Source organism: Perca fluviatilis, chromosome 22 (genome assembly GCF_010015445.1).
Source record: "Perca fluviatilis chromosome 22, GENO_Pfluv_1.0, whole genome shotgun sequence".
Taxonomy (NCBI): Eukaryota; Metazoa; Chordata; class Actinopteri; order Perciformes; family Percidae; genus Perca; species Perca fluviatilis.
The window spans coordinates 10,032,630-10,057,839 of record NC_053133.1 but is presented as its reverse complement, the minus strand read 5'-3'; the positions used below and the strand labels follow the sequence as shown (position 1 = coordinate 10,057,839).

General features: G+C 40.8%; 1 protein-coding gene across 2 annotated transcripts in view; it reads left to right on the top strand.

Moving 5' to 3' along the window:
• LOC120552479 (matrix metalloproteinase-16-like) overlaps positions 1 to 25,210 on the top strand; it is a 92,066-nt gene that overhangs the window by 53,554 nt on the left and 13,302 nt on the right. For both annotated transcript variants that reach the window (XM_039790576.1, XM_039790577.1), the window contains 3 exons: positions 6,888 to 7,049; positions 11,858 to 12,075; positions 23,574 to 23,712. In XM_039790576.1, coding sequence (XP_039646510.1) covers positions 6,888 to 7,049; positions 11,858 to 12,075; positions 23,574 to 23,712 — 519 coding nt within the window. The remainder of the gene's footprint in view (positions 1 to 6,887; positions 7,050 to 11,857; positions 12,076 to 23,573; positions 23,713 to 25,210) is intronic.

Sequence of the window (25,210 nt, the reverse complement as noted above, 5' to 3'; positions counted from 1 at the left end):
GCTGGACGTGCCGGGTGACCTCCCTAGGGAGGCGCCTAGGGAGCATCTTTACCAGATGCCCAAACTACTTCAACTGGCTCCTTTTGAGACAAAGGAGCAGCGGCTCTACTCCGAGTTCCTCCATTTTTTTGAGAAACACAACCAGCGATCAGACTTCAGGTCAGTCAGTTTTGAGGCGGTGAGGGAGTACCGTACAGGAAACTACTCTCTCTCTCTCTGCTTCTATCGCTGCCACAAGAAAGTTTTGAAACACTATGAGGGTAAAAAAAACAAAAAAAGCTGCCTAGGTTTGTGTAACAGCTGAATGTTTGCCAAACAACAAAGCACAGTCAGTCGGTCTCTTTTCTTTCTCTCTTTCTCAGTGAAATAATGCTGCTGCATTCAAGTGCAGTGGTGAACGTCGTGATCTGTAAAGGGGGTTAAAGAACACGACAGGACATCACACAGAAATGATTAAAGTGACACTCCCACACCGCCACACCACCCTGCTGCAAGTCACAATATCGCCGTTTCCCTGTCTGAACACAGCTTTAATGTCTCAGGGGTTGTTGTGTTTTTCGAAAGCTTCCCCTGACTGGAGAGAAAAAAATGTATCGCTTTATAGCCCTGGTAATTTGGACAAATTATGAGCATCCAAAAGCTGAGGACAAAACTGAAGAATACAGAAGCCAACAAGTGGACAGCCATGCTTTTAGCTGACATCAGGTGACATGTATTGAGTGAACCACGGGCGCTTAGTTAAACAGTAAGGAAGCAGAGAGGGTTACAGGCCCCCGGAGGCCTGCGCTGACAACCAGAGCTATTATTGCAATTGAACAACGGTGTCCAAGGCCCCATATCTGATTTGTGGGCGGGCGTGTGTTTGTCTCTGTGTGTTTATGTCTGAAACTCGGTATTCCCGTGTCACATGTGCCTCCAGCCAGCAGATGGGCTGTAGCAGCAGTGGCATGTACAGGGAGCCAGTCAATTATGGAGAAATAACAGGTAGAGGTTTCTGGTTTCTAATCACAACCCCTGTTTACTTTACTGCAAACCTGTGGGGAAAGACAGGGAGAGCTACTTCTCATCATAAATCTCCAGTGACTCTCCTCCTCCACCTCTTCCACTTTATCTTCCCTTCTTTATTTTTCTGTTTTTTTTTTTTCTTCTTCTTGGCTGCACTATCTCATTAGCAGCAACCTTGACCTACCCTGAGGAGAGAGTCAGCAGACTGCTGCCACAGGCTGCCACTATGATCATTGCCCACTTAACATGGGGAAAAACTTAATTTAACGGGTCTCTGGATTTATTTATTTTTTACATCATATGTCGCTTTTATGATTGCAATAGTTTCTTTGGATGCCTTCTTATTATGCTAAATTCTTGCTCAAACCAGCACATGGCTAGAGCTGGGCAATATATCGATATTATATCGATATCGTGATAGGAGACTAGATATCGTCTTAGATTTTGGATATCGTAATATCATAATATGGCATAAGTGTTGTCTTTTCCTGGTTTTAAAGGCTGCGTTACAGTAAAGTGATGTTATTTTCTGAACTTACCAGATTGTTGTAACTGTTCTATTATTTGCCTTTGCCCACTTAGTCATTATACCCACATTACTGATGATTATTTATAGAAAATCTCATTGTTGAAAATATTTTGTGAAAGCACCAATAGTCAACACTACCACAACTAATATCGTTGCAGCATCGATATCGATGTATTTGGTCAAAATTATCGTGATATTTGATTTTCTCCATATCGCCCAGCCCTACACATGGCATAGATGAGAATGATGAGTGATAGTATGCTAAAAATTTTTCCTCCCACTTACAAAAAAAGTGTTGCCCTCAAGTGGGTTATCACATAAGCCTTGCGCAGCTTAGTAATGTATTACATCTTCTGGCATTGTTTTCTTTAAATGTATCCTGCTGTTGAAGCCCTCTCGCTTTATTTTCTGAGATACAGCCACTGGCAGGAAGGTGATGTTACAAATGCCAGGGTCAAAGGTTACAGTTGTGTAATTTATCATCTCCATCGGATGTGATTGCAGGAACATTGGAACATCTCACGATAACAAATAGTCCTGAGCCTTATCATTTTCCTCTCCTTAGTTTTTCCCCTTCTCTTTATCATCCTGTGTTTTCCCCCACTTTTTCCTCATGCGTTGTATCACTCCAAATGCCCTTTCTTTTCATTTTACCTCGCCTTTTATATCTCTTTATTTATCTACCCTTTTGTGTCCTTGTCTCCCACTCACCTCTTCCTCCCTCCCGTAACTTTGTCTCTCGCCTTCATCTTGCTTCTTTTCTCCTCTTGTACACTATTCCCTCGTGTTACCTCTTTGTCTCTTTCATCCTTCGCTGTCTGCCTCATACTAGGGATGTAAATCAGCAATACAATATTTGCCGATGTCACAAAGTCTGATACGATGCCATGTCGATTTGATTCAATTCAGGGGACTGCGACCGATACGAGACGATACCATGAGCCTGTTTAACACAATCTGTTCCATTTATACTGTATATATTTACAAAAAGCAACTAAAATGTGATTTGACAATTTCATTACTAAGCTCTTTCAGACATTCAAATTAAAAACGAACTACCCTGTTTAATAAAAAGAACAAAAATTGAGTGGGAATTTCAAAATAAAGGCGCATCCTGAAGATGACAATATGTGTTGATATTTTAAACTTTGTATCGATAATATTGGATCATTAAGGACTGAATCGATGCATCGATCCAGATGGATGCATCGTTACACCTCTACCTCATACATCTCTCTCCACTCTCTACCATCCCCTGTGTAGGCTCTGGATACACCGTCCATCCAGCTGATAATTAGCCAGGCAGTATAAACCTCCTCGGCTGTGTTTGTGGCCCCGGGGACGCACAGGACGTCCCTGTCCACCACAGCGTGACTTACATAACCAACAGAAGCAAAGTGACAACACTAACATTAAATGGCCCTGGGAGGCAGAAAGGCTGACTCAAGATTGAGTGAAAGAACAAGACGGACGGAAAGTCCATCACTTTCCTCGTGCAGCTGATGTGACCAGAGCATTTGTAGTAGCAGGACCTGCACTGGTTCAGCTCTCATGTACTCCTACTGCATTTGTCTGCATATTTAATGAGTTATTTCTTTAAAAAAAATATATATATATTTGGCTTCTATGGTTTAATGATACCAAAACGATTCATATCCCAAATAATGCATATTTATTTGTAGATGGGTGCTATGATTTATCTTATTGATAACATTCATTAAAGGTATTATTTGTTATGCATTAAAATCTATGGCAGTCCATTTGTGATTACAGCATAACACAGCGGAATGAACACCATTCACATTCCAAACACACTGTCGAACTGTGTAAACTCACTATGATGACGTGTACAGTTCTGAGTTATTATGAGTTGCATAGTGCATTAAAACTATGGAGGCCTTTTAGTCCTATTGTACGTACAGCTTAGCAATTGTATACACTAGAAACTCAAATTAAAATCTCGGAATGCTCAATTTTGCACACTGATATGTAGGGGTGTGAGTCTTCACTGTTCTCACGATTCAGTTCGACTACGATTATCCTGGCAATGATTCGATACGATTGGATAAATAAAAAATAAAAAATCGCAATTAGATTATGGCGCATCACGCATCGTGATGCGCCATAATCTAATAATCTAATAATAATAATGTAATCTAATAATCTTAATTTTTTTTTTTTCTTTTCACCAATATTGTGATAATATGCGATTATTTTTTAAGCTCTTTGTCTTCTGTATTATTCAACAAAGACAAGCAATACATCATTGTATAGTATAAACAACACACGATTAGATAGATTAAACAGTGTTCTTTCCTGGAGGCCAGGCCTGTATGTGATGATGAAATTAGGTGATGCATGAATGTATATGAATATGAATCTTTTATTTAACTACTTCAATCACAGTAGTATATTGAGCACTGACCAAGCCTGGTGTAAACATTCAAATGAAAGTCTGAAACAAATCGCACAAACTAAAGTGCAGATCGCAGAAAAATAAAAACAAATATGTGGCTTTACCAAACTTAGTAGTACTTAGATTATTTAATTATTATTTACTGTAAAAAACATATGTAAACATGTGGATTGCACTTTTTAAATACGGTCTTAGAACTTTACTAAACAGTTAAATAAGTGTGTATATATATATATATATATATATATATATATATATATATATATATATATATATATATATATATATATATATATATATATGTATATATATATATATATATATATATATATATGTGTATATGTGTATATATGTATATGTGTGTATATATATGTATATGTGTGTATATATATGTATATGTGTGTATATATATGTATATGTGTGTATATATATGTGTGTGTGTATGTATATATATATATATATGTATATGTGCGCTGGCCATAAAAAAATACACCATATATGTGTGTGTGTGTGTGTATATATATATATATATATATATATATATAAATATAATATAATATAAAATAAAAAAAACAGTGTATTTTTTTTTTTACAGCGCACACAGAGGAGCTGCCTCCAGCCCCTCCCCCTCATGAAGTTGCGTGCCGCGTGCATGACGGCGTCAACGTTGCACTCAGAGACAGAGAGTTACGCTATCGTTACGTTAGTAGTAGCATGCCGCTGGTGTTCTTGCCGTGGGATTAACTGTATTAATAAAACCGTAGAAACAACGTGGCCACGCTGCTGTGAAAGCTCCCCGAACGTCATTTATCAGAGTCTGGTTGTTACCCCCCTCAGTGGCAGCTCCTCCACTCCATATCTTTATAACGGAACTAGCTAACTGGAGCTAACCACTAATCAGGACTAGCTAATCGTTGCTAACCGAGCCTTCAGTTCTGCGTGCCTGTATCCATTAACTGCATGTAACTGCATGTATGGACTCGAGCCCGAATAAAACCCTTCACTTTATTAAAATGGCTGTAAAAGTTTTAAACTACAACTCGTTTGAATGACAGAAATCTGCTCAAGGTACGGTGTAGCGTTAGCATGCCAAGTTGATGCTTTCTGACTGATTTGCTCTCGCGAGTCACGTGACCAAATCGCAGCCTTTGCGATTAGGAAATCGAGTTTTAACATATCGCAGTATTATTGCAAATGCGATTAATCGTTCAGCCCTACACAGCACTACACACATTTTCCTTCAGGGAATGCTTCTGTAGTTGAATGTGTTGACAGACATGTCTACCATAAAGATAAAAAATTAAATCTACCAGTTATCACATTTCTGTACAATAATTGCACTAGCATCTGTACCACAATTAATTTGACAATGCTATTTTGATGTTTAAAACTGCTTCATTGCACACTGTTAGTCCTTACTAATTCACTGAGCCCTTTCTCTCTTCCCGTTATCTCCCTTCTCTTCTGCGCCTCTCTTTATTTGCTATAAACTCTTATCGCCAGACACTTCAATATTACAAGCTTACATACATTTTGCCTCAGTTTCTGTACTTTTACAAGCCATCTACTTTCATTGGAAGACTTTGGCTGAAGAGTAGTGCTTTTTCAGTCCGTCTGTCCTTTTACACCCGTGCAATGAAGTCCTTTACATCAACCTTATTAAAGACTCGCTGACATTTATACAGTCAAATATCAAAATAGGCCATTTCTCTGTGGTAGTCTGGCCCGTAAATCCTAAGCATTTTACTGTACCTGCTAAGAAGTGATCTGGATCACTGTTTTTATCTGTTGATGCGTTATTCATGTGACAGATTTGCAGCAGATAAGTGCCTCACGCCAATAGGAATTGCAATGAATAAGTGATGCTCTATTTCATTCCCGTTGAGTCTCTCAGTGTGATAAGAAAGCGAGGGAAAGGTAAAACTGAAGAGAGATGGCAGCGGGGAGAGCATCGGAGGAGCAAACCTTGAAATAGAGGACTTTTAGATATTGTTCAAAACATTTGACCAGTTCAATAAAAAATTCCTATTGGAAAAAGCCCTATTTTTTTTTTTACCACGGTTGAGTGTCTTTATGATTTTAATGCCTTCACAGTTTTCCATAACGTTTTATTCATGAAAGAGTACATTTATTCTGAGACATCCTTGGAATCACATTAATAGCTTCCCACAGACAGCCAGTGTACTATTATAAATTATATATAAGACATAGCAGTCTAACCCTAATTGTATACCCATGTGTTTCTCAACAATGATGAAGAGTTTCTTTATGAGTTGGATCCGACAAATTGGCAAAACATCACAGAGGAGTGGTTTTTGTTGTTGTTGTTTTGGTTGCCAGTGACGTAAGTTGAAGAACTTGAATGGGACATGGAGGGGCGGCTTTAAATCCCAAATATCCAAGGCTAATACAGTTGGGATTGGGTTGGTGCTTGGCTGTCAGCCACAGAGGGCTTCGGAGTCAAAAGGTCAACCAAGTGTAGTCATCGGCTTACCACAGCTCCAGACTAATTACAGAACGCTGGATTTTCTGTGCTCTGTGTGTGTGTCTGTGTGTCTGTGTGTGTGCATATATGAATGTGTACGTGTATAAGCCTGTGTAATATTTTCCATAAGTGTCCATAATCCACTCATAAATTGCATAAATCGTGGATTAGCTATGCTCACAGACACACATTCACATATGTTTGGATACATATTATAGCGAGGAACGTACATTTTATTGTCAAATCATGAACTAACCCGAAACGTTTCCCTGTTTATTTAAATCAGGCAGTACAAAACTTTATTTTGAAGGAACCACACTGGCACTGCCAACCAGAACAGGTGCTACTTGTGAGCGATATATAAAGTGCTACAAACTCATTTACAGTGGAGCAAAGCAATAACCGACTGCTCTCTCGTTTTCTCTGTCCCTCCTGTCCCTTTCTGTTTCTAGGTAACGATTTGTTCCTGGTGGCGGTCCACGAGCTCGGCCACGCGCTGGGCCTCGAACACTCCAATGACCCCACGGCCATCATGGCTCCTTTCTACCAGTACATGGACACTGACAACTTCAAACTGCCCATGGACGACCTGCTGGGCATCCAGAAGATTTATGGTAAGCCTCCTGGCTTCATTTAGATGTACAGATTACCTATCCGTCCAGTTAAGGTCTTATTTAAGTTCACCAAAGTTGAACTTTAACCAAAATAAAACCTTAGATTCAATCCGCCCCTGCAAGCAAATCCACCAATCGTTGTGATTCAATTGAAATAAATTGATTTCACAGCAAACATTTTATTTGGTGTGTGCGAGCCTGACATTTGTCATCATAACTGGAATAATGTATTTTCTGTTTTTCTAGCCCAGTTATAGCACAAGATCACTTTGATAACCAGATAAAGCACAGATGTGAGATCAAGACTTCAATTTAAGATCAAAGGAGGTGAACGCTCTTTCTTCAGAGCACCTACACATTTTCTTATTGACACACATTTGGAGCTGTCAGATGCTGATTGCAGTGCTTTGTCTACTCATAAAGCTGATGTAGCTCTGGGGGCCGGTGTATAAGAAGTGTGAAATTCAATTTGACGGTAACAGATTTATGTAAGCATCAGTGTACTCTTCATTTTCACACTCTCTGACTTGTATTAGTGTTACATCAGGGCGGATGTTGCGAAGACCTCAATTTTAGACGTGTGCTTTTTTTTTTTTTGTTCAATGTAATTTGTCATGGAGGAACCCATCGTTTTTAGATACGTGAATTTTTAGGTTCACGTTGCCGCCCTCCACCTCAGTTTGACACCCAAGTTCAAAAACAACTTGGTGGGAAGTGACAGTATTGTCCCATACAGCTGTCGAGGCTGTAAACCAGTCACACTCCGCTGAGATAACTACGGTCTGTCACATGAATGGCTGCACACACGCGCGCGCACACACACACACACACACACACACACACACACACACACACACACACACACACACACAAAAGAACCTGCCATCTGCTTACATGGTCAGGGCTCGTCCCTCTGGGAGTGACAGACCTGGGCAAGCGATCAAATCTCTCCTCATCCCTCTCTCTTTAACTCCTCTCTGCTGCCGCCCCTCCCTCCTCCTCTCTGTTGTACCAAGAGTTGAAGGGCAGGACAAGTGATGGCAGCTCGTCTCTCAGTCTATTTTTTTCCCAGCAGTAGTTGGCCTCCTTTTCTTCCTCGTGGCAACAGCGATGTGGAGGCTAAACAGGGACAGTTAAGTTGAATTAGAGGGTGGCGACGTCAAGGTTGAATAACACCAGATGTGAATGGGTTTCCAATAAAGAGACGTATAGTGGAATGTGAAGAGAATTATGGGTGAGGTGAGTAAGCCAAGGAGTAAGAGATTTACAAAGGAAGGTGGTGTAGGAGTGTGAATGGGAATGAGGTGTTGAATTTAGGGCTTTGATTTGCAGTCAGTGGGAGCCAGGCAGGAATTGTGGGAAGAACATGTCTGACAGGGGTAGGATGAGCTTGATGTGGAGGATCGATTCGCTGTTACACTTTTGGACATCCAGCTGTTTCTTACCTTAAGGTTCTAGTAAGAGAAGAAATGGCTGCTGGTTGCATATATTCCTCAGATTCCTTTTTACAAAGCCATAATAATTTATTAGGGATAATTAACAGCCGAAACTTCACTTTTAGCAGCCTGCAAGTAATTATAAATAATAAAGACAGCTCTCATATAAAACATAAAAGTGGAATTATTCTGTTTGTTTTTTTTAAAAAGAAAATAGCGTACTTCCTGTTTACACAAGCAGCACTCCAAATATCACATCATTCTGATAATTACACTGAACTTCCTCTCAGCACCTAAATATATAAAAGGCCAGTAATCAGTAATTCGGCACTTCGGCTGCATAGTATATTAGTAAAGAATCTAATTTATAAATGTGTTTGAGTACGTATGTAACACACTTAGGGGCATGCCGCAAATCTATAGTACATATTAATTCTATACTAATAGTACATTGTTTTAGTAGTTAGTGTATACAAATCAACATGCTTACATATTTAACACTCATCAGGGATGGTCTACAAATGTATTAAGTTGCATCATGGGAATTGCAGGATCCAGTTTTTTGGGGATCTTGACCCATATTAGGGATTTAAAGGTAGGACATCGCAGCTTCTGCTGTATCGAATCAGATTATTATTATTTATTTTTTTATGCAACTCGTGAGCCCCCAGATTTTATGGAATGGAATTGCTGGATTACCCCTTTAAAGACACTCAGAAATGCTCTTCAGACTCCTTTGTTTTCAGTCTAGACTATTGGTTTCCATTAATGTGCCGTTGAGGCACAGGAGTAACCAATCACCTCACCAGCTAAGCTCACTGATTAGCTTCCTGCTCTTTGGTTTAAAGTGTACTAATCAGTGAAATGAGCTGCTGCAGTGATTGGCTTGGGCCTTGATAGCATTTAGGTGGCCACTGGTCTAACATAAAGACTTGAAGATATCTGGCTCATTGGGGAAAAGATTTGTGGAGTAGTGGATAAAATTAGACTGAAAGACCCCAAATCTGTCAGATGCCTGCCATGTTTAATTTTCCTTGTCATAGTTTGTGTACATGCCCATCTCACTGTGAGCCCTACCAATACTTACATAACAGCAGAGTGCTTTGGCTCCACTAATCTGGGATGTATTTCAGGGGATTTAATTTAGTCAGTGAATGGAATCTCTCGCGTAGACCTGCTGATCAGTTGTGCAGACTGGTGGACGTCTGGCAGAGCAGTGTTCCCTCTTTATCCGATGATCAGCTAGTGGGTCAACTAGTTTGGTGGTTTGTCTTCATTTTCTTTGTTTAATTGCCAATCATAGATTGACTCCTTTAGTTAAATACTTGATACATTCAGTTCCTTTTTAATCCTCTTTTCATTCGCTGACTTGTAAACAATTTGTCAAGTCATTTAATCATTCATTCATTCATTCATTTTTGACTCCTGAATGTTAACAGTAGATTTCAAGCTCATGATTTATATATGCCACCAGTACTCATTGATACTTTTCATGAGTTCATATTGCAGACATCTATTCCTGCATCCATTGGCCCCAATCAACACATGGCAACTCATATCCTTGTTTTCACAGTTACAGTGTGTTATTCATGGGTTGTCATGTGCTCAATTATTCAGACACACACAACCCACTCGCTTGGCCTCACTCTGTTTTTCCTCTGTACGTCTCTCGCCCTCTTTCTCTCATGTAAATCATGAATGTGAAATGACGCCAAGGCATGTCTGGGCCTCCCGTTTGCGAGGACATTTTTATCTCTACAGCATGTACATTTTTACTCCGTAGCCTATGCTTTTTGTCTGTTTTATTAATCTTAACATATCATATTATGCTTTGGTGAGATGAATCGCTTAACTTGGCAGTGTTAAACTTGCATGACCTCACCTTCTTTTTCTATCTTCTCCTTTATCTCTCGTGTGTTATTTCTTTTTCTTCAACTCCTTGAAGACCTTGTTGCTATTTCCTCTTCATATCTTACCTCATCTTTTCCCAGTGTAGTTCCAGTTACAGGTGAATAAATGTAGCTTGGCTTAAACATTTGGCTCTCCTGCAAGCTCAGGTGGCTCGTTGGCTGTAAATGGCACAGTAATAATGAAAGTGGTTTACACAAAATTTGCATGCATGTTTACAACCCTAAATATCTAAAAACTCTTGTACATATAAACTAGTTTTCCTGCTCAGGGCTAATGTGTTCAGAAGAGCTGGAGAAAAGAGTCAGTCTACAATTATTATCTCTGTCCTAAATTAGTTTTCTACTTTGCCTGATATACCCTTTCTTCATTTGATTGAATAGTTTGAAAAGAATAAAGACTGGGGGCAACTGCTAACCTGGCTCTGTCCTAGGGTAGCAACGTCCTCCAACTACCTCTAAAGTTCTAAAGTTAACTAATTCAGATGTGACGTCTTGTTTGCTTAATCTGTATGGTCCTGACAATTCTTTGGCCAGTTGCAGTGACTTCCTGGAGTCTTGTCGTCACTCTGGTAGGCAAGCAGTCACCACTGGTTGCCTGGCAACGTCATGTGTTATTCAGTGATCTTTAGCAATGCTCGTAATTGGATTTTGTTAACATTGGACAAATAGGCTAGCTGCTTCCCTCCGTTTCCAGCCTTTGTGCAGAGCTAAGCTAACCGGCTGCTAGTTGTAGCTTAATATTTAGCGTACAGACATGATAAGTGGTATCAATCATCTTACTCTCAGCAAGAAAGCAAATATGCGTTGTGATGTCGTTTTTCTTTGCAGCAGGCGGGGTGAAGGGCAGAGAACAGCCACAACGCGGTTGCAAGCAAACAGAGGTTTTTATTTTAGAGCAGTCTTTTTCAGAAAATAGTCCAACGCGAACCAAATATCTTCACTGGAAAGTCCTGGAAACTTATTTTTATCATGTCGGTCTCTCTACAAAAACTCCTTTTTGCTCTCTGCCTCTGCTCTCTTTTTTTCTCTCTGTGCCTGAGCACCTGTAATAATCAAGGGACCGAGGCATTTGCACCTCCCCGTGCGGTGCATTCTGGGACCTGTAGTTCAGGTGGTGGCCATCTTGTCATGGGGTAGCCACTCCTGTAAAGGAACATAGCGTCCCTCTACCACACGTCCCCTTGTGATGCCACAGCGTATTTCCCAAAATGTCAAACTATTCCTTTAATATATTTGTTTACAGTTGTTGAAGGAGAGTTTTAACTTGTGAAAAACTCAGATTCACATTTAATATCTTTCATATGCACTTAGCTGCATCCATTGCAATGTGTTTACAGTATATATATGAAAAGGTGTAGTCTAAATGAAACCACTTGCCCCCAGACATCTCTGGTTGCAAATGGTACGTGTTGCAGTTCTATGTATCACAACAAGTGAGATATTTTCCTCTGACTGCCTCCAGGGCCTCCTGATAAGCTTCCCCAGCCCACCAAGCCTTTGCCAACGGCGCCCCTTCCTCGCTCCCATCCGCCATCAGACCCCCGCAAGCCAGACAGGCAGACACGACCTCCGAGGCTGCCCCCAGGAGATAGGCCGTCCCACCCCAACGCTAAACCCCACATCTGCGATGGAGGCTTCAACACCCTGGCCATACTGAGGAGAGAAATGTTCGTATTCAAGGTAAGTGACGAGTCTGTCATATCGAAACAAACCCGGGGCATTTTCACATTTTGTTTGTTTTGAAGAGTCATTATTAATCCTGGAGCTGTTTTACCCCATGCTTGGATTTCGTAGCGGTGTGAGAGCACAGCAATCAATCGTTACAGGCCAAACAGACTTGTCAGATCTTCTTGAAGGGTAGTTTCATATCATATTTTCAAACCAACAATATATGCCCGAAGCGAGTCCTGCATGAGATTTACGGCTATAACATGTAACGTAATCGGCTGATAAATGCAACCAAAGAACGACTCATCCCTTGAATCAGACCAATGGAAATGGCCTGCAGGTTTGAATACACCCTGTGGAGAGAGAGAGAGAGCTTGCTAGAGAGCTTCAAGGATTACCTAAATATACAGAGAGTGGGAGCTGTTCTGCTAATCTGCTTCATGTTCAGTATTTGCATATTGTGCATAATGTGGGAATGGCTCACTTGGATGTAATATAAATTATTTGGTTGATTTTTTTGTTTTTGTTTTCTACACGTTAGTAGAGAAGAGAAAATCTGACACTGAGGTTATAGCTTGTAGAAATATGGTGGACTCTCCTCAATTATCTTAAAACGAGTGGCTGTGTATTCCAGTGCATAATTAAAGCAGCTATTATGTCTAAAAGGAGCTCTTTCCAGATTACTTTAGGCCATTTGAGCAGGAGTTTGGGAGAAATGGATGTTTTACTAAGAAGAAACACCATGCCTACATGCATACATACTCAGCCTGGTTTTCATTCTCATGCAAGAGAAAAAAGTGTACACATGTCCCTTAATGCATCTTTATCCTTGGTCTAAGCTCGTAAGCGCAAGACCTTGGCAACATGCGGTAAGCAATAGAGAAAAACCTTGGGGCAACACACAGATGTCCTGTGTTCTCCACAGAAAGGAGAATGAGTGTGATGCTTTATATGAGTGTGACTGTATTTTTTTTGGGGGGGATATAAATAGATAGTATTCAATGGTTAAATGAGAGGCTTGTGGAGCCAGGAGGAAAACCCCTTGCTGTCCTCTCTCACCACTCTCTCCGAGTGTTTTCTTTACACTCGAATACATAAATCCAGCTTGGAACCAGAGCTGTTACCTGTGAAGATATTTAACCAAAATTACACAGTTCACACTGTCTCTGTTTGTGGGAACAATAATATCTTCTAATAGCTTCGGGGGAGGCAGTAGCTCAGTCTGTGGAGAGTTGGGTTGGGAACCAGAGGGTCGACAGTTCAAGTCCCTGTACGGACCAAAGTATAGAGTGTGGATGACTAGCTGGAGAGATGCCACTTCACCTCCTGGGCACTGCAAAGTTGTTCTTGAGCAAGGCACAGACCCCCACCCAACCACTCAGGGCGACTGTCCAGCAGATGCAGCCCACTCACTGTGACATCTCTGTATGTGTAGGACCAGAGCATGCGTGTGTATTTCAGGCCCGTGTATAGTGCTTTCTAACAAACAAGAGTGTAACATTTTCTCCACTGGGGATCAATCACATTTTTTTTATTAGTCTAAATACAGCCTCTGTCTCTATCACATTGGTGCCTGCAGTAGCTGCTGTCACCCTTTAGTACTCCTAATCCGATGGAGTGATGAGCATCATGGGATTTCTGCTCCGAGGTGCTGTGGAGACAAAAAGGATGTTCCGCATCAGCCAACTTTTTTATTTAGTTTAGGAAGTGAAATACACAAGGCCAGTTTGGCTCTAAACACATGTAGTGTATCTGTGGCTTTGAAATGGAATTTAGGTGCATTGTTGCACTAACAAATTGACTTGGCAATATAACTTTTTTAAAGAAGGATGTCTGTAGTGTGAGCAGATCGTCTTGTAGTGAAAGCTAAACCTGAAAATGATGTATTTGTGACACATAGCACTGCCCCACGTATAATACTAGGGCCATGTACTGTTTATTGTCCCGCTCACATTTATGGATTGACTTTACAATTATTTTTTTCTTTTCTTTTTTGTAACTGTTTGCCTTTATTTTTTATTGTTCACAGCAAAGTGAGAATGAGCGACAAAGGTCCCCGGCTGAACTCAAACAAGGTGTTAGTTTTATTATGCGCTTTAAACATAAGGTACTTCCAAATCATATTGCTGTTGCTGAGATGGGATGTTTTGTGGCCTGCAAGCAGCTTTTCAGCAACTGAGTATAAATCCAAACATTTTGGTGGATGCTGGATTTATTAATATGCTATTGTTTCTTTAGTATTGCACTGATACTCTACTAAATACGCTTTTAGAAACCTTATGAATACATTTTCAGAAAACTGTAGCTTAGTTCATGGTAATAACTCCCACATTCCTTAGTGTTGTGTGCCAAATAAGTCTCTAAGCACACTGTGGAGGCCGATCCACAGGAGCCTCATATGTAAATTGCTGTTAGCATTTAACAGCATGGCTACCCCTCTTGTTTAAACTCTCCGCCTATTACAGCCAGCTTTCCAATTAATACTGTGAATGAAATGTAGGCCTCCATAATTAACTCATAAGCAAAAAGGACAATGAGGTGTGGCAGTACTACTGTACTGTATGTGCTCTGTAGATGAGAGGAGTGTTTGCATTCAAATGGAACTCAAAAAACAACTAACATGCAAAGGCTATAAACAGACATGTCTGTAATCCAAATTTTAAGCCACATTTTAAGGTTCTGTATATGTAAACAAAAATAAAAATGAAAACGGTAAAGTGTATGAAGTAGGAGTGTGAAGTGGGCATCACCATCAATGTGAAGAGGGCTTTGGCTCCATCAGTTTAAAGGTTTTGATGAATGTTTCCCTCTGTTGGCCTTGATTAGAAGCTCACATTTTTCCAAAGGTGTAGAGGAATGGAAGGGAAAGACTGACACAGAGGGATGATTTGTTACAGAACACATGAAAGTGCAGTTGTAAATCCACTGTGTTCCCATCATTAGGACCACCAGTAATATCATGACTCATAAATGTTTGCTCGCCTTTTTGCATAATCCACGTCTCGGCCAGTGAATCAAATGTCTTTAGTAGAGTGAAATCAATAAGGGATCACTGGTTTGACTTGGATCCACTCTGTAAGTGTGTTTCACAGGAGGAGCAGGTGGTCCTAATATTTCTTGATTCTCAGTGAGTGTTTTGCCAATTTTCTCCAAGAAGACTGAGGTATCAAGTTAATGCCTTCTTTCCTCCTGGTAGATGAAGCCGCCCAACTGTAAAACCGTTGATCTGGAGTACTAATTGGAGATGTTTGTGTTACTCTAGAGCTTGATATATTCCCTTTAGAGCATGCCAAGGTCTACGTATTGGACTAAAGACTCGTTTGAATGATGGCTGACTGAATAGGAATGACTTACAGCTGGCTCTTACCTCTGGTTTCAGTTTTTATTTGAATTTATGTTTCTTGTTTCTGCCATTGGGTAATTTCTTCTTTTTTTCCCCTTGATTATACGATTGATTGTCCACCTGGTTACTTCATGCTGTAGGTCCATTTGGCCTGCACAGCTTGTCCCCACTTGATTGTTTTGGAAGAGCAGAGTCAAGTCGATGCCAAGTCATTATAGGGGAGATCTCAGCAGTCTCCCAGCCCCCGAGGTCCATAGGAGGGGTTTAGGGGGTGGGGGGTGAGGGGGGTTAGAGAGAAGACTTTACGGGAGTTTATCTGGTGAAATGTACTGAGCACTGGAGTTTCCTATAAAGCAAAACAGGGCTGTCTTCGACTAAAGACATTCTTAGTCGACTAACACTCGTACGATTTTGTCGACTAATCGATTAGTTGATTTAATCAACAGGTGTGTAAAACTGAGTTTCTCTACAAAGAATCGTGCAAAAGCACCACTTAAAATCTTGTGTTTGCCGGAGATGTGCTCAGAATTTTCTTGGAAATAAGTCATAAGTCAGCATGAAAGAAGCATAAAAAAAATTAATCAACTAAGACCAAAACCACCGAATAGTCAACTAATCGACTCACAGGGAGCAGTCCTAAAGCAAAAGCTGCATTTACAGTACCAGTCAAAAGTTTGGACATGTTTTCTAATTCACTTGAATGCATGTCCAAACTTTTGACTGGTACTGTTTACTGTTGAAATGTAATCTTACTTGGAACCTGTTGGTCTCCCAAAGGGAAAATAAGGCAAAGAGAAGAGTTTCATTGTTGAGTCATTCATGCCACATCTCTGAAGATTAGTCTGTCAAAACCTTGTATGTGATTATTCCTGCTTGCTTATTTTCTGTCTTTAAAAGTATATTGATGTTCACAGATTTGTAGATTGCCTCCACAAACATTTACATGTAAATAGAAAGGTTTTTTTTCTCAATCAACTCTTAAAAATAAGATACCACAAAGTTTTTTTCCCGTGCTAGACTTTCAATGCCTTTTCTTAGTTAGTCACGCTCACGATGTGCACTAGGACAGGCCCCTGCAGCCGCAGGCCTTTTAAAAATGTTTTTTACAACCCAAAATGGTGAAACCAGGCGTCTCACTTTGCCCAACAGAGACGTTAGAGAGGTTATTGTTTTAAAAACATATTTAAATGTTCCATTTTCAGAATCACTACATAGTGCAGCTCATCAAGAACTGTGAGAGAAACTGTTCCATATGCAATTTTATGCATTCTTGAAGGCAAATGTATTCCGTATTAGAGCAGGACATAGAAGTTTTGTTATTATCAGTGTCAAGTAGTGGAGTGAATGAAAAATGTAGTATTGCACTTTAAACTATAAAGTTGGCGAACACACAAAGAGACAGATTTTATGAAAACATTTAGAAAAAGAATGGTCAAAACCTGTGCAGCAGAGACATCCTAACCTTTGGTCCTTACTATTAGTCAAACTGCGAAAACGATGGATCCTACACTTCCCTTAATGCAACCCAATAGTTGATTAGACCCCCGCCTCCAGAATACCCACTTCTTTCAAACCCCACACCTCTAATTTGTAACGCAGGCTTTCTGTTTCTGATTCTCTGTTAAGTTTAAAGCCAAAGCCGATGACATCATCAGGGTTATTATTTCAAACATGGGAAAGCTGCTTTAAGAGCCACAGAAGACACTGAGACGTGTAAACCACACTTCATGTGTAAAATTGGATTAGTGCCTCTTTAGCTTCTGTGATAATGTTGCAGTTACCAATAAAGGAGGTAAAAGGTTAATTATTTTGAAGTTATACCTTCCAAATTTGGGAATTGAAGTCGAATAAGCAAGCCTGACTGAAACAATTAAGTTGTATGAAGAAAAAGAATCACAAAAACATTTTTTGTTTCTTTACAGCTAAAGGATCTCCGTTTCCTGAACGGAACTGCAACTATTGCAGATGGACAGTAGTTGTAATAAGTGTTGTTTCCAACACTGCTGAGAGGCATCTGATTTATTCGAGGAACGTTAATCTACCAAGGCAGGTTAGGAGTCATGCTTGTTAAGGTGCAAGTTTTACGATCAATCATTTTTCTCTCCAGTGGGGTGACAGAGGGTCGTCTAAGGTTCACGCAGTCATCTGTGTGGCCGTGTAGATCCAGTGTCACCAGTAAATGCCTCCATGAAATTACACAGCTACTACTTTTATGACTGCAGGCACTTCGGATTCAACTTTCTGTGAACCCTGAAACTATATGCTATCCCATAGGAGACAGAGAATCACTCATTCATGTATATGCATGTATACATAGACGGTGGTTTTCTCAGGCATTTTCTCCTGCAGTACAAAAAATGTATACTAGACCGTGACCTCATCACTTATACTGTCAGACAGTGACCAGACAGCAAGTTACTAAGAGTGCGTTCATTTCCTATCAGGCTCAGAGTGTAGTCAAATATGGACATTTAGTCTCAGACATCATCCAGCAGACGTTAAGAAGTCTGGATTTAAGTTGATGGCTCACTGCCGTCTTGTCCGTCTGTAGAGCCACAAAATCCAATCCGGGATTTTGGGTTTTAGGGCAGACATTACCTAGAATATACTTCTATTTAAGTCTTAATATTTTCTTAATGGAACAATAAACTCCACAAGGACGTACATTACAAGAAGGGTAGTCTCGTGTTGCCAGACCTTCCTCCACAGCGCTGCGCAGGAGAGTCTGGCTAGTCCACACAGCATTCTGGGATGGGAGAGAAACGTGCTCTGGTTTATTGGCATTTCTTTAAACCAATCACAATCTTCTTGGGCGACTATGTGCTGTACGGAGCAACGGTGCCTCTGCAAAATAGCCTCGGGAAGGAACTTGTTTTGGTGGAACATGTGTACGTTCAAAAGTTGTTTTAGTCGTGCTACAGAAAACTCAGATTGGACAGATAGTCTAGCTAGCTGTCTGGATTTACCCTGCAGATATGAGGAGCATTTAAACATAGTCCTCATAAATCCATCCCAGTTTAGAATGCCAACACAAAGAGGGTAGAAGGTAACGGACATCCGGCCGAAAATTAGGCACATCCGGTGGAATTTCCAGCGGAACGTGAACAATCCCGGGAATGAAACGTCATCGATATAGACTAAAAGAAGAGAAATCCACTTATGCTCTTTTTATTTCTAGAGAAAAGGTTTTTCCATTGACTTCCATACACTTTACAGCCATTTAGAGCCACTTCAATGCATCAAAAGCCCACAGATCACTACAACCTTTTATGTTAAAGCGTAAAATAATACATATTCTGGAAAGCAATGAATGGTCAGGAATGGTTGGGAAGACATTTTATTGAGTTTACATCTGTTCTCATTTAAATATGATGCATGGTTTGCCTGCTCAAACGTTTGTAGCTGTGCAGACCATTGCATCGATGCAATCAAAGCCTCTTTCACTGCCAACAGTCAGGTAACAGAGAAAAAAAACACACACACGTCCCTCATCAGCCCAGCTCTCATCCTGAGACAGTCTATAATAAAGGAAACTGCCACCCTCGTCCTCCTCCTCTCCACTAGTCTTAAGTGTAATCACAATGGTTTCGCCAGTCTCTGAGAGACACTCCTTCCTTTATGTGGACAGATTTAGAGCAGGGGATTCTGGGACGCCGGAGGGTGCCTTGCGGTTTAGGATTGACCACTTGCACACACTGGCCGCTGATGTTGGAGACAGGCTTTGATTCCGACGTCAATTAATGAGAACACAGTGGCCAAGCGGGCAGTGAGCTGTCCACTCTACTCAGTATCTTTTTCCTTTTTTGTAACTGTGAGGAAAGAGATGGCGAGTCCAGCAAAAGTCTGAGTGGTCTCAGAAAAAGATGTGAAAGACTTTTAATGCCACCGATAAGATTTTTTACCTATATAGATAGACTTTTTTTAAAGGCAATGCAGCTTTATTTGTATTGCACAAATCAGCAACAAGGCAATTCAAAGTGCTTTACATAAAACATTAAAGAGCAGTTAAAACGGTTAAGAATATAAAAACAGCTACAATAGAATAAGACAGATATGAAATACATGATTACAAGTTACAGTGCAGTGCAAGAAATGAACAATTACTTAAAGAAAGGCAGCATCAAACCAAAAAGCCTTGATTTAAAAGAAGTGAGAGTTGTAGCGGACCTGCAGTTTTCTGGGAGTATGTTCCAGATATGTGGTGCCTAAACACTGAACGCTGCTTCTCCATGTTTAGTTCTGACTCTGGGTACAGGAAGCAGACCTGTCCCAGACGACCTGAGAGGTCTGGATGGTTCCATGTCAGCAGATCAGAAATGTATTTTGGCCCTAAACTGTTCAGTGCTTTATTTCAAAAAGTCAAATATTGCTAAGAAATGGTTCATTACAGTATCAAGTTCATGTACATATTGTCTTTTTCAGATGTTATAGATAGATAGGTAGATTTGCACATAAATAAAACAAAGAAATAAAAACACAAAAATAAACCACAGAGCAACAACGCTACCACTTAATTTCATTTAATTTCAAAATGTATTCAACAGGAAAGGATTAAAAAAGTAACATTTAGTTACAGTTTAAAAAACGGGCCTGACTCAGTTTAAAAACTGGTTTCCAGCAGGTTCCTGTTCTGCAGAGACATGGATCATAGGACACAGTTACGGCACATGAAGACAAAAACACATGTACAGGAAATTAGCATGGGCTAGACAGATACAGACAACTAAAACAACAATACAGACAGTGCTAACAAGACTTGGACAATACATGAACAATCAGTGAGTGCAAGTGTAACTGTTGAGAAGGAACGGTTTGTATGCCTTTTTGAAATATGTGATGGATGGTAGTGTTCTGATGTGATGGGGAATGTCATTCCAAGTTTTGGTGTATGTGTGAAAAAAGGATTTCTCACCATAGTTGTTTTTGTATTGGAGGGGGGACTGGAATGAATGCCTGTGAGACTGACCTAGTGAGGCGTACTTGTCTCATATTGTGTGTTGGAAGAAGTGCAGTAAGTGTCGGTGAAGTTCTATTTTGAATCTGAAAATAAAATGTAATAGCGTGGCTGTTTATGCAGTTCTGGTAAGTCAGAGCATTTGAGCGTGTGAGTGCAATGCAATGGGGAGACCACTGTGGAAGATTACTGTGGAGCTTGATTGTATAGTAGTGCTATCGGTTCAGTAATTTCCTTAGTGGTAAGAGACCAGATTGGAAGACAGTAGGACATTGTTCAAAACACAATTGCATGTAGGTAGGTTTCAGAAACAGAAAAGGAGAGATATGATCTAATCTTGTTATACACATGAAGTTTCTGATTCAGCTTTTATAAAGCTAAATATAAAGCTGCAACCAGGAGACAGTTAGCTTAGCATACATATTTAACTGCCTGCATATTGCACTCTGCTCTGTTGACATGGATGCATTAGAACATTTGCCACGTGTATGCAGTGTAAAGCTGCCATGTTAGAATGAACAGTAATGGACATAAACCGTTGCAGTTGGGAAAAGTTGAACCAGTGCTTCTTCTTGTAGTGACTGCATTTCAAGGCCATACTTCATTATTTACAACAGTAGCAGTTATGTTAGTGCAGTTTGGGAAATTTTGTCCCAGTCAATGAAGTAGCTTTTAGAGGAGACTCTTGCAGTTATTTTACTCAAAAAAGGGGATTTTGACTTGGGTTTCTCAGGCTTCAACCGTACTCCTCAACACCTCTGAATTATTTACACCTGCATTCTGCTCTCAGTCAAGCCGAGCCAGCATGTGCGTCACATTAAGCGAGTGAGAGGTCAGCAACGCTGACGTCCTAACACCACTGTCTATCACATTCTCACCTCTTCACTCACACAAACACACACGGCAGCAGCAGATTCTCACCCGCCAATGACCTGAATGTCGGCTAAGACGAGGTTCAAATTCATTGGTACCGAGTTTTGTTTTGTTTTTTGGGGGAGGGAGGGGGGGGGTTCTTTCCGTTTTTGTTTTTTCATTTATCAATCTCTTTCTCTGACTATCTATGTGATTCCTGCTCTTAAAGGCTATTTCTAGTGAGCCACTTGATAAACATCTCCTATTCTTCTCTTTTAGCAAAAAAATTTGTTTTTGAATTCCTCAGTTGGCATTGTGAAGTGTAATTCTTAAGTTGATAAAAAAAAAAGGAGTCCTGGCTTTGTAAGAGCAACTCTTTGTTCATTTTACCTTTCTAAATTAAAGGTGATGAGAAGCCACCAACATCCTCCGTTCTTTATTCAATATGTACCTGCGAAGGTCTGTGTGAGAGTACTGTATACAACAGAAAATCTGTGTGCAATGGATAAATGTTATAGCTCACCTGAAATAAATGAATGATGTTCAGATTTTTAGGAACCTACAGGTCATAATGTACGAGAAAAGGTTTATTCAAATTTTGTATTACTAAAATAATATCTTTGTAGTTATTTAGAGTCCCTTTCAGTCATTTGATTGACTTTCCAACAAGAAATGTCACTTCAAACAGAGGCTGTGATGCAGGGGGGACCCCACCCCGATCAGTAATTCTTCCAAAGCCTTTATGCTTGCATTATGGGTTTTTGCCAGTTATGTTTCACAATAATCTTCCAGCAGAGCACCCATGAAGTAAAGTTCTCATCACTTGATCAGTGTACAAATACCAGTTAATTTAAGTATCACTTAAAGGCAAAGCATCATGTATCTGTTCTGAAGCTCAAGTCAACTCAGCAGGCCAAAAACCTCATGCAGTAAAGTGATGTGCTGTACAGTAACTCTGAACTCCCACAACTCGCAGGGCAATTTCTCCAGTTTGCGTTCCACATCACGAACAACTAAAACTCATCAGTAGGTACAGTTTGTTAATGCCGTCGAGCAGTCCAGAATTTGTGTTCCTATACAGTGTATGGTAATTTAACCTTATTGCTCTGCATGCATTATCATGACACAGTATGCGTGACAGCCCCTGCATATTTCTCTCAAACAGAGAACATGAACAATTTGAGATATAACATTTCCAACTTCTGCTGAGACTAAACTTCTTGTGATTATTCTAGACGTTCCTGTAATTGCAAAGTGCCGGCTGAAATCTTCTAGAAGTGAAGTCTGCTCGCCTGGGCTTTATTGTTCAGAGTGGGAGTGGGACTGTAGGCTGGGAGAACGAACATTTTCTCTTTTATAAAGTCAAAAGGATTCAAATGGGTCGGATTTCACAGTTTGATCTGTTTTCAATTACTGGGCCGGGCCGCGCAGAGAAGAAAATGCAGAACAATTGAAATCTATGGAGGCAGTAGGTACATTTTACAGCGAGAGAGGAAGAGGAGGAGAGGAGGAATTAGAATGAGAGACAAGAGGGAAATGAAAAGAAAGAAGAGGAAGAGTCCAGGGAGAGAGGAGAGTCCCAGAGAAACAATTGGATTAGACAGAGAGGGAGAAATAGAGCAGCGGAGAGAGTGTTTGATAAATGGGCTGTTTATTAAGCTTTCACTGTGAATGAGGCAGGGTGTGATGATGTGTTGTCTCCCCTCTCTCGGTCTCTGCCTCACTCGCTATGAGGTCAGGCTTTTTTGGCCTGAGCGCTCAGCCAGTTCGGGAGACGCAAATGGTCGTTCATTGCCAAAGGGTGGGACATCTTGCTGTGTCCTAATGGCTTTCACAGCTGGGTCTCCCCCCGGCTCCCTCTGTCATCAAGTTTCATCCAACATCAAAAAGACACACCTTCCACTTGGCCGCGCTCACGTTCCCCTCCCCTCCCCGAAGGAAATCGGAGACTTCTTGGCTTCTCATAAAGCTCCTGGCGATCACTTTGCCCCCGTTACTTTACATGATAGTTTTCCCAGTATGTTCTTCAAGTTCTGCGTGCGTAGCGATGGTCTCACGGGCTTTCCAGGCAACCTGAGAAAGTATATTTGGCTCTTAAAGCCATCAGGGCTATCACAGCAGCAGCTTGAGTTGATCATCGCCATGCAGGCTTTTATTTATTTGATTTTTTTTTTTTCTCTCAATTTACTGCTGATCAGATGTTCTAATTTACCGCCAACTGTGTTACAGTGTGCAAAATTAATTTGATTCTCCCCCCCACACCGGTTCAGGGCACTTTGTTGTTTGGTGTCAAGAAAATGTTTAAGTGACTTTGACCATGCGTCTCTCTGTTTCCTAACAGTGTGCTTTGTTCTCTTTCAGGATCACTGGTTTTGGCGGGTGAGAGACAACTCGGTAATGCCTGGGTACCCCATGCTCATCAGTGTTTTCTGGAGGGGCCTGCCGCCCAAGATAGACGCCGTCTACGAGAACAGCGAGGGCAAGTTTGTCTTTTTCAAAGGTAAGCTCACGTGCTTCACCACCATCATCACTGTTCAGGGTTTTCCCTGAGTTTTTAGAGCGCTTAGGTTCAAATGGCAGGAGGAGCGGCTGCCACTAAAATCAGAATAGCTCATCCAACTTAAAGGCCAGCCCACCTGAAGTTAGTTAGCCTGAGCTGACATTGTCGCTAGCTCCGTGGCTAACCCCTTGACTTCATTATTATTATTATTATTATTTTTTTTTTATATATATTTTTTTGGGACATTTAGGCATATAGGGCAGCTTAGACATGAAAGGGGAGAGAGAGAGGGGGAATGACATGCAGCAAAGGGCTGCAGGTCAGAATTGAACCCACAGTCGCTGCAGCAAGGACTGAGCCTCTGTACATGGGGCGCATGCTCAACCAGGTAAGCTACCCAGGCGCCCCTAACCCCCTTTATTTTAACCAGCAGGTTGTAGCCCCATGGTTGAAGCATTTATTCACCGACAGATAAACTGTACACAGACTGCACTGCTACGTGCACAGCTATAACGTTGCTGCTTACTTCATACTCAGCCAAAAAACACATCTCCCAATCTCTCTCTCTCACACACACTCTCTCTCTCTCTCTCTCGCTGTCTCGCTCTCTCCATTCTCTCCATCAAGCACTCGCAAACGTGTGAGCTGCAGCTGCCGCTGTGTGCGCAACATGCCCAGTGTAAGTGTGTGTGGCTGTGCCACTGTGCACGAGAACCATCATGCGTGTGCAGAAGACGACGAGCGGACGCCAGTCCCGTGTGTAGGCTCATCCAGATGCTCTCCATATTGTTTTTACGTTCATACGCTTAGGCGGTGCGCAAAAAAATGCTTAGGCGTGCTTTGTGCCTACGCTGTATAATGGCAGGGAAAACCCTGCAGTTGTCACCAGGCTGCTGTGTAAAACTCTTTTCCATTGAGGGCACATCATTATCTGTCATTATCTTCATCCAGCCCAGTCCAAATGGTATGTCTGTATTAATCATTCACAGGAATTTCCAAGATATGTTCTGTGTACATGGCTGTCATGTTGTTTTTTTAATAATTTGAAGTAGTCAGCATGTGTTTTCTATCTGTGTCTGTATTTAGAAACAAGGGTTTTGTTATCTTGCGTGTGTGTGTGAGAGAGAGAGAGTTCAATGTAAATCTGTGGAAGATTAAAGAAATGCTCTGCTCACTTGGTTGGAAAATCCGCCATAATCCACCAGTTTCTACTCTTAATACGACTGGTGTTTAGTAATATGTTTTAGTGTAAATCTTCAATCGTAGCTAAACATGATTACTATGCAGAACTCATGGAAATCACTCCAATACTCACTGTCTGTTTCAGTACATTCTTTTTTTTTTTTTTTACCTTTCTAATCAAATCTAGACTAATCTTTCCCAAAAACTGAGAGATTCAAAGCTAATTGTGTCTCGAGCCGAAAAGCCACTTAAAAGAAACTGCAAACAAGCACAGCAGTCCTGTAAACTCCTATTTGCATACACTCCAGAGAGAAAG